Source organism: Solea solea, chromosome 10 (assembly GCF_958295425.1).
Source record: "Solea solea chromosome 10, fSolSol10.1, whole genome shotgun sequence".
In the NCBI taxonomy this organism is placed as follows: domain Eukaryota; kingdom Metazoa; phylum Chordata; class Actinopteri; order Pleuronectiformes; family Soleidae; genus Solea; species Solea solea.
In genome coordinates this window covers 20,070,457-20,080,921 of record NC_081143.1, presented here as the reverse complement: position 1 = coordinate 20,080,921, position 10,465 = coordinate 20,070,457, and the positions used below count along the sequence as shown (strand labels likewise).

Below are 10,465 nucleotides of genomic sequence, written 5' to 3'. Positions count from 1 at the left end.
GGTTACTTCTACCACTGATGTTCAGTGTTATGTCAAAAGTCAGTCAATAATCATGTTTTGTTTTTGATATATTGAATTCATGCCAACATCAAAATCCTGCATACTATATCTTTAATTAGTCTGCTAAGGCTGATGTCATTGACAGTATTCCACCATTGGGTTGCAGTTCCACAATGCCAACCATAGGGGGCAGCCCTTTATAAACCAACACCGCAACCCCCACAGGCCGCACAGAATATACGAGACGAAAATCCCGTGTTGCATTTTCATTGGGTCCTTGTTTTAAAAACCAGTCGCCCTCCAGCCAATCAGAGGAGACGAATATAGAACTGCGTGCCTGCGTTGCTGGGTCGATAAAACAAAAACAATAGTGTCCGCAACCGGAGCGAGTGAGAAGCTCGAACGCAACAGACGGTCAGTGATATTTCCTTTCATCTACACAGTGCGGTAGAAATGCAAAGTCTATAACGACAGTGTGTTTGGTTATCGGCGACCCAGTCCACTGAGCTTGACGGTACATACTTAGCTTTTTAGACTGTCCAGTTTTTGCCTTTTACTGACCATTACAAACATTTTTTGAGTGTGAAATGTCTAGCAAGTGTAAAGTACATGTTTTAGATGCAGAAAGTACGGGTAGTCGTGTAATAAGTGCAGTTATTCTTGAGTTTGGCCTCTCTGCGCAGCTCCTTTTTTTTGTTGTTGACAGTGAGCATTAAAGCAAACGCAGCGTCAGCCATTGTTTATCAACAGTGTGACTTTGAATGAATGGGGGGAGGGGAGACACCTAACATGTCTGGTCATGTTATTAACACGAGTCTGAGTATTAATGCTCGATCTTCAACTTTGCAGGTGTCGTTTAAATTGTGTTGTCCTGCTGCAAAACCTATTTTCCACTGTAAAAAAAAACATGGCAACTGACTGCGAGGCCTGGCTGAACGCAAACCCTGTTGGTAAGTGTGAATGAGCGATAACGTCAGCTGAATCTGATGTGGGGCACTGGGTCTTTGTCATGCGGGTGAATTTCATTGCCTGTTTTCTTGCACTTTGATTTTGGCGTCGATTGCATTAGTGTCTGTCTGCACATAGAAACGCGCTATAGTAGAAATGACTGATACTACTCTGTTGTGTCCAATACTAGTCCTAAACCTTGAGTATCTACTGAAACCTAGTTCTAGGAGTTCTAACATGTCAATGTGGTAGTTTGACTGAAAAATGTACCGAATATAACTCCTTATGGGGCTACACGGTTGGTGTAGTGGTTAGCACTCAAGAAGACCCGGGGTCAAGACCTTCTGCAAGGAGTTTGCTCAGATTTCCTCCCACAGTCCAAAAACATACAAAATGGGGATTAGTTGAATTGGACATTCTAAATTGATCGTAGGTGTGGGAGTGAATGTTTTTTTGTCTCTATATATGGACTGGTCCTGCTTGTACCCTATGTCAGCCCGTGACCCTCATGTGGAGGATAAAGTGGTAGAAGGTGAGTGAGTAAGAGTTCCTTTTGTTTGGGAGTTGAGCTGTGACTGCATGTATACCTTTAGTCAGACCATAGTCGGACTCAAGCTGGCCTGTTTGCTCCAGACAAACTTTTTCGCACAGTTGCGCTGGTGCGCCTAACTTATTCATTGAGCTGCGGCAGCAACAAAAATCATGGTGCACCCACATTTTTCAATGCATTGCCTTCAGTGCCACAATTTTAGCGGGTGCCTTTTTGTCATTTCCCATATGCATTCATAGTTGTGCAGGTAAATGTCAACTGGAGCAGGACCACCAGACTGAGGAATAGCTTGTTTCCAACAGCTGTGAGATTACTGAACTCTGGTGTTGTTGTTTAGGTTGCTTCCTACAGGAGATTAATAGATAATATGTGCGATACAACCAAACTTAACTTTCTTACTGCACAATCACCTCACTCAGACACCTGAATGTACCATTTTGCACCATTTAAGCCATATTTGTTATTCTGCTGTCAAGTATTCTGCACGTTATACTGTGCCTTTACTGTTGTTTAGTTTATTTATTGTTAAATTTATAAAAAATGGTTTATAATTTTGTTCCTTTTCATGTAAGTGCAGACTGGAATGATAATAAACTCCTTTAAATCCCTTGAATCCTTTGAGGCACAAATACAGTGTAGTATGGTCTACTATAATGTACATGTCAATTCACAGTTAGGTGGTAATACCTTTAGTACTGTGTATATGGCGTAAATCTGTGTATCACATAGACTATATCACTGCTTTAAGTCTACTCTTCATCTTGGATTAACATCCATTGCTGTTCTCATGACTGCTGCACACAGACTGCTGCCCACACACAGGGAGCAGTGTACAGGAGTATCTGGATTACAGCCAATCAGAGGTGTCTCTTCTCTCTGCGATTGATTTTGACCATCATCCATCCATCCATCCTTGCGTGCGAGTTTGGACAAGTGCTCATAGAGAACACAGGTTTTGCAGATAGTGAAGTTAAAAGGCCAAGGGGTAGGCATATGGAATCTTAGTTTCACCAGTCAATGGTCTGTATTTCTATAGTGCTTTTCTAGTCTTAATGAACCCTCAAAGCTACTTTACACTACAGTTTTTCCCCATTCACACATTCATACAGCTGCTATCACAGCTGTCAGGAGCAACCAGGGGAACTGGGAATTGACCTTCCAGTTTAAAGTTGACTCGCCCTACCACTAAGACACCGTCCCCAGTGTGATCTAAGAAAAAATTAAGTCGCAAAGTTAAAGTTAATGGTCGGTAGGAATAGGCAGACTGGTGCTTGACATGCTAACAGCTAGCCACCATTTGTAGTTGTTGTGGCCTGTGATGTAGAAGGTTTACCAGAAAATGTCTAATAGTAACAAGCTGAAATGGGGACTTGGTGCCACGAGTATTTCATATTAGTGCTGATTCATTTATAACCTAGTCATAACCAAGGGCATCACATTACTGCAGTGGCATATGTGTGTTGTGGATCACATTGAGTTTTACTCTTCTTATTTTCCTATATCTGATAAACACTGGTCTGATTTGACCAGTGTTTGATTGATACTGATGGTACTGGCTTATCCTCAGACTGTAATGTAGTTCTGACATGGATTCATGTGTACTTGCAGCAGGCCCACACAACTAATACTGGTTATCAGGTCCAGCCTTCCTGTGCTGATCTTTTCTGTACACAAAAGTTGCTTATCTGTTGTTCGTCTCACAAACATACTCGCATCAACTCACTCGTATCATTGTTTTAATCTAACAGAGGCTGAGGACCTGAGCGACTCTTTTGTATCTGGTGATGAAGACCATGGCAGGTCAGCTACATGCAACAAAAACATTAACAGTGAGATCAATGGAAACTGGCTGTCCTCTTCAAGCAACAGTATCCATGAGGCACGTCTCAAGGCCAAGGCAAAGCGGAGGCTGAGGAAGAACTCCTCCAGGGACTCTGGCAGGGGGGACTCCCTCAGCGAAAATGGGGATGTGGTGAGGGGAACCTCTGTGGCTCCCACCAGCCCTAAGAGCAAGCTGCTGGACAGAAAGTCTCGACAGGGCAAGGGCAGAGGCCTGCCAAAGAAAGGTAAGAAGATTTCACATTTTCAGTCAGCACAGTTAACATGTGACTCAGGAGAGTCTTTTGTTTTTGTCTGGCTATTACCATGAGCAACAAATGCTTGAGCCACTAGTGTTTTTGGTGCCCAGTGCTTCAAAGAGAAGAAAGCCTTCATCACTGATCCTCTGCTTTCATCATCTGGTGGACTTTTTATCTTGGAGCCGTAAACCGAATAGCATGTAGACAAATGGCTATGTGATCCTCAGCAGCTCACACCCATTTAAAAGCACTGCTTTATTCTGTTGCCATTTGCTCAGCCAGGCCTTTCTGGAAAATTTCGGTCAACGAGTAAAATAATTGTTGAATGGAAAAAGTTGTTTGTAAGCAATATTATATCCATGCAAAGGATGTGACATCAGTATTCCCCCTTTTATACTATTGTACCCACAGACATGTATAAGAACTTTTTGTTAAATCTTTTAGTCTTAAGTCTTGGGCTATATTGAAATATCATTTTTCTTCAATAACAATTTATATAATGTTAATACACTGCACAAACACACTTTGCCATATGACACATATTGTAGTTAATATAGTATTGAGTTAATATAGTTTAGGGTTAGTTTAAATGATCAATGCAGGATTACTTGTGACAGCGTAATTTGTGGATATGATCATATGTGAATAGACATGTAACTTAGATGTATGGCAATTGGTATAATTATTGATATCAACTCATCGGTAATGCCAAAGTTAGAGGATCTCGTTTTCCAGGATACAGTGATGGCAACATTTAGCTGTAAATGTTGCGTAATGGTTGGCTGTGATTCTGTTTCCAGTTTATATATCCAGCCACATAGAGCTCCTCTGATCTGCCCTCACTCTGCTGCCCATGACTGTCTCATATACATCAGAAAAGTACAAGTAGAACACAATTGACAGATGTGTCAATGTCCTCTGACTGTCCAGCTGTCTCTTATTACACAAAATACCTATTTTCATTTCCATTTCCATGTCCCTGCAGACTGCAGCACAACTTTGCTCTTCCCACGAGCAAGTGCATTTCCTCTTGGCATCTTGTCTCTGTTTTCTGGTTACATAACAAAACTGCAATGCCAGTGGTGCCCTGTAATATGAGCTGTGAGCTTTTCCTCCATGCATGGCAGTTTTGGAAAAACACCATGTTTTATGAAGAAGCAGGACGTGTTCCCACAACCAATCTGTACTGTGCTAAATATAGTGGAAGGGTATACAGTATGTGACACTGAATGGGACTAATGGGGGTTTAAAAGTGTCACACAAGCTGCTTTGGTACTGGGCTTCTTAAACTATCTGCAATCTGTTGGTGTTGGACTTGGACCCAGCAGATGTTTTGTCAGTGTAACATGTCGCCTCCCAGAATAGAGAGATTATATTCCAACTTGTTTTGGTCATTGGGTTAAAAGATTTAGAGTGATAATTTGTGAATGCCACACACTAAGACAATAATCTGTATAACATTTGTAACATTAAAATTATATTTATTATTGCACTGTTCCTCTCTGAGGTCTAACTTGTGTTATAAACTACAGCTAAGTGTCTTCCTGTTTTGAAAGAAGGAAGTCACACATACACACTTAGCAAGTGTGTGTGTGTGTGTCTGTGTGTGTGCTGAAATCTATTGTGGTTGTATCTGTTGACATTAAAACTGTAACCACACAAAAATAATCTGACATTTAGAGGACTTTAACAACAGTTATGACACGTATTAGGTCGTACGTACGACCTGGGTGTCTGTCATCTGGCTTTGTGACTCTGTTTCAAACTGTCCCCCTTTTGGTTTGTCACTCCTAAAAAGGAAGTCGACTTTAAGCGTCAGAAACATGAAATGAACTCAGTACCACCTTTTCTGTTCCTCACTATTCTCGGTGTGCCTGAAGTGTACTGTAACACTTCCAGCCTTTTCATTTCACTTGCTTGAAAAGGCTCTGAAAAAGCATCTTCAGAGATCCTGTTCACAAAAGCTTCTATGTCACTTTCATTCATCGGTTACTAGAAACTGAAAACCATTAAATGAACAAGACATCAAAGCTGTGTATGTGTTTGTTGCTTATTTGTTTGTATGTAGAAATCAAGTCCTATTACCTAAGTAACTAAGCTATGTGGTCCAATATGTCTTTTGAAAAGGACGCTGTAATATTGCTTTAACATGAACACTTGAAATGTTGCTTGATATCATAGCTAAGATTGTCACTGACCTTTGTTCGCAGGCGGAGCTGGAGGCAAAGGTGTCTGGGGCCGATCTGGTGAGGTGTATGGGCCAGAGGAGGTCGACCAGAAAGACCCCAACTATGATGAAGCTCAGGTAATGACTCCTGCGTGAAGTGATTTGAATAGAACGAATGCCTTTATGTTCATTTCAAAGACCTTGTTTCTAAGGCATCATATTGTGTATATTTTCTATTGTATCTTTATGTAGTGGAAAAAATATGAACACAATCTTATAAATGTCAAACACCATACATGGATTGTGATTGTTTTGACAGGAAAACTGTGTGTATGAGACCGTGGTTCCTCCTCTGAATGAAAGGGACTTTGAGAAGACGGTCACCCCCATAGTGCAGGAGTACTTTGAACATGGTGACACAAATGAAGTAGCTGTAAGTGTCACAACATCATGCATGTTGGTAAACGTGTGTACACATTAGTTTACAGATGTATAGTACAGTGAACACCTCTCTTCATATCCAGGAGCTACTTGCAGAGCTGAACCTAGGGCCCATGCGGAGTGAGGTGCCCTCACTGGCTGTGTCGCTGGCCCTGGAGGCCAAAGCCAGCCACCGAGAGCTCACCTCCAGGCTGCTGACTGACTTATGTGGGCCTGTTCTGTCACACAGCGACATGGAAAGCTCCTTTGACAAAATTCTCAGAGAGCTGCCGGAGTTGGTCCTGGACACACCTGGGGCTCCTCAGGTAAGTGCGGATAAATGTGTGCACTGCCACAATTAAGATTCAGCAGTTGAACTGTGGACAAAATTGAGCTTAATTGAGCCTGGTGTCATGTATCATTCTCCATGTCACTTTTTTTTCCACAGTAAAAAGTACAGAATTACAGTAATAGTATAGTAAAATTATAGTGTCTAATGTAACTGAACATTTTTGTTACATCTAGAACATTTGGATTAAATAATATGCACAATTTATCAGAACAAAATAAACTACAACTTTTGAAGACAACAAGACTAGTTTCGGTTTGGGTTTCTTGCAAAGTCTGTGGGGGACCTGCACAGGGGAACAACACTGTGGTTTGTGTTGTTAGCGAGAGCTAGTTAGAGCACTTAGAGCTTTTTTTGTTCAGTGTACACAGCCATGAGATCTCTGTTCATTGTCTGCATGTGCTTGAATATTGCAAGCTCAGCAAAGGACGCTCAAAGGGATATTGGTCACCCCCACACATACCACACAGCCCTCCTTCCACTGCCTCATTCAGTCACCCTAGTCATTTCTGTACCACTTTGACTGTGCGCTGCCCAGCCCCGTGTCACAGTTTCACTCTCCCTTTTTTTTTTTAGTTTCACACACACTCACACTCTCTTTTTGTGTGTTTCTCTGTACAAAAACAATGATCAGTGATGAGTAAGGGCTTTGTCAAGGTCAGATGAGCAAAGCTCTATTGTTTCTCTAAATCACATGCTTAAACTACTGTAAACAAACCCTCACATGTGCCCCTGAGGCCACTGTTTTCACTGAGTCTATAGTTCTTTAGACTGACCGAGTTTCCAATGAGTAATAGCAGCAAGCAAGCATCGACAGTGTTCATCATCTAAAACAAAAATCTTCAAAATCTCTTTTGAGGGCAGTCATAAATAAACATCACATACATCGGCACAACATGGGGCATATGTTTGCGGTTGATCATGTTTTGTTCTTGTGCTTCTCCTCCAGCTGGTGGGTCAATTTATTGCACGTGCTGTTAGCGACCAAATATTGTCCAAGGGCTACATTGAAGGTTACAAAGGCAGAGTTGACTGTGAATACACAAGGTAAGTGTTTGATGGCAAAGCTCTGCTGCTCACCATTGTCATCTTCTGATTCATGTTTTTGAGGAAGGAAAAACCTCAAGAAATGATATCAGGGTTTCAAGTGTGTATAGGATTCAATCAATAGAAATATAAAGTATAACTTTTAAAATGAGTATAGCTTTAAGGATATGTTCACAAATGTCAAGTCTTTCTTAAAATGGGTGTGTGCTTGAAAAATAAACAGGCTTATCTTGCTTGAATCATTCCTCCTGTTCAAAACAATCTCATCCACAGACCTCATTCTGTGATTTATCTGTCATCTAAGCTGTGAGTCATTTAAAACTATTTGTTTGTGCTAGGAAGTCTCTTTAAAAAAATTGTTTTTGAAATTTGTTCAACCTGATGCCAAAACAATATTGCGACTTCACATGCGGCGAACATTGTCGTTGTTGTTGCTATGGCAGTGCACAGAGGGGGAGGTGACAGTGACAACTATTCGATCGCTATCTGAACACAGAAAACACATTCTAATGGCAGGTGTAAAGGCGTGGTGTACTTAAATAGTCGGTATGAAAATGAGGATTGATTACAGCAAGAAAAAGATTCTTCACCAGTGTCCATGTGGGCAACTGAATGTCGTTTTTATGCAGGCTTCTACAATTTAACATTTATAAACAGGAGTTCAAATATATTTAAGACAAAAGAAACAGAGTACAGTTTGTTGTTGTTTTTTTTACATATTATTGGAGCAGACACAGCACATTTTCAGGGAGATGTAGTGATGAATTTCTGAATGAAAACTGTTGCAGTTTGATAGGTTTGGTCCACTAAATGTGTCCGTGTTTTGTCTTCCAGAGCGGCACTGGATCGGGCAGCAGTGCTGCTGAAGATGAGTCTGGGAGGCCTTCGCATTGACAGCCAGTGGGGGACAGGCGGAGGCCAGCGACCTGTCATACAGCTGATCAAAGAGGTGAACTGTTCACTATCACTTTTGCCGTGTTTCCATCAGGGTACGGTCAGTTTGGTAGGCAAGAAACGCAAAAACATATGTACTGTACCTAACCAAACACAGTTATAGACTTGAAAAAGTGTCAAGCTCTCCGTCAAGCAGTCTAGTATTTTTTTATTTTACATCTTGCATTTGCTGTTGTACCTGTTATTTTGTTTGTTTTATTAAAACTCTGCCACTTAAAGAATTTTATTTTTTTATTTCCTTTTACTGCTTTTCCAGATGAACTTGCTGTTGAAGGAGTACATCCTGTCTGGAGACATTAAGGAGGCTGAGAGATGCCTCAGAGATCTGGAGGTTCCCCACTTTCACCATGAGTTTGTTTATGAGGTACGTACTGGGCTTGGTTTGTAGGTGTGAAGTATTGCAATGGAACGAGGAGAAAATCCTTTCTTGATATGACCAATAATGTATGTACAGAAAAATTCCAGAGTACCAATACAAGATTGTGAATATTGCCGTTATTTCCCTCAGGCAATCGTGATGGTTTTGGAGTCCAAAGGAGAGAAAACATTCAACATGGTTCTGCAGCTTCTAAAGTCACTCTCTCTGTCCTCCATCATCACTGTGGACCAAATGAGAAGGGTAAGATGCCACCTGGTGTTTAGATTTTGTACTGCATCTTGTTCATGGTATGTTTGCTGGCATGGTGAGCCTGGGATTTATACATATTTTTTCTTTCATAGGGCTATGAGAGAATTTACATGGACATTGCTGAAATCAACATTGATGTCCCGCGTGCATACTTCATCCTGGAGCAGTTTGTTGACAAAAGCCTCAGTATTGAAGTCATTGATGTAAAGTTAAGAGATCTTTGTCCATGTCGGTAAGGGCATTCCTTAACTCGGAGCACACATCTTATTTAATTATTTTTTATTTAACTCTTTTGTATTTATTTATTTTGTTTTGTCTCTCATCAGGGGCCGGAAGAGATTTGTCAGCGAAGGAGATGGTGGTGTTGTCAAACTTGAAAGCTACTGAGCAGGCTTTTTATGTGCCAGAAGAGGAAAAGTATATAAAGCTACTTTTTTACTTGTGTAATTTTCAGGATAGTTGGGTACAGTTTTCCCTTCTAACAGTTAAAAGAATGTAGTGGAGGTGGGCAAAAAAAAAACAACCCTGCACTTTTGATTAAGACTGAAGATCACTTTCTCCAAGGTGTTTCAATACAAACATTTACATAAGCTAACCTTTAAAAGTGCCACACCTGTCAGTGTCAGTCATTCCTTGTTGTTTTGTACAGTATTTTGTTGACTTCACTGCCCCTATTTTTGTGTGTTCTAGAAAGCAGTGTTTGTACAGAGATGACAAGTTTTGTGTTAAGAGCTTTATAAAAGGGGATTCAAAAAATAAAGAGGAGTGTGTTCGTTCATTACTGGCTCCCTAACTAGCTGCTCTTTCTATGCTGTCCTTTTTTTCTTTTTACCCTTTAAATCACACAAAGATGTCATTATTGAAGGTATCAACGTGGGTATAGTGCAAAACAAATACCAGTTGGGTAACTTCATAAAATGGTGTTCAGAGTGTTTATTTTTATATCTTGACAATACTGGTTTGTGTAATGTACCTGGTATTGCCTCTTATTTGTTCATTAAACCACTATTAAAATATTCCTAGACTGTTTTTGTGAATGTCACAATTTTAACACGTTACCAACTAAATGTTGCAACTCTTGACTTAACATATTAGCTCCACTCCGCGTTTGCTCAGCAAAGAAGCGTTAACATTTTGTTGTTGACCGTTACAGGAGCAAGGGTACAACTGAAAAATCTGGAGAAGTACACGAGACCAACCACACTGGAAAATCTTTGAACTACGGTCAATCATTTAACATAACCGATGTACAGAAACAAAAGCTGGTTAATCTTAAATTGCGTTGCATTTTGCTGCACTTACAAATACTAACATATACTATTAC

General features: G+C 40.6%; 1 protein-coding gene across 3 annotated transcripts; it reads left to right on the top strand.

Annotated features, from left to right (window-relative positions):
- The first annotated feature begins 268 nt into the window (after positions 1 to 268).
- On the top strand, positions 269 to 10,157 carry pdcd4b (programmed cell death 4b). 3 transcript variants are annotated; one of them, XM_058639725.1, is made up of 12 exons: positions 269 to 414; positions 850 to 950; positions 3,247 to 3,564; positions 5,787 to 5,881; positions 6,063 to 6,176; positions 6,268 to 6,489; positions 7,462 to 7,559; positions 8,394 to 8,508; positions 8,770 to 8,877; positions 9,022 to 9,132; positions 9,234 to 9,373; positions 9,468 to 10,157. In XM_058639725.1, the coding sequence occupies exons 2-12, from the start codon at positions 908 to 910 to the stop codon at positions 9,526 to 9,528; spliced, it is 1,425 nt and encodes a 474-aa protein (XP_058495708.1). In that variant the 5' UTR covers positions 269 to 414; positions 850 to 907; the 3' UTR covers positions 9,529 to 10,157. The 3 variants fall into 3 exon arrangements, with proteins under 3 accessions (XP_058495708.1, XP_058495709.1, XP_058495707.1); XM_058639726.1 differs by having other exon boundaries at positions 380 to 514; XM_058639724.1 differs by lacking the exons at positions 269 to 414; positions 850 to 950 and adding an exon at positions 2,193 to 2,361.
- Positions 10,158 to 10,465: the final 308 nt, after the last annotated feature.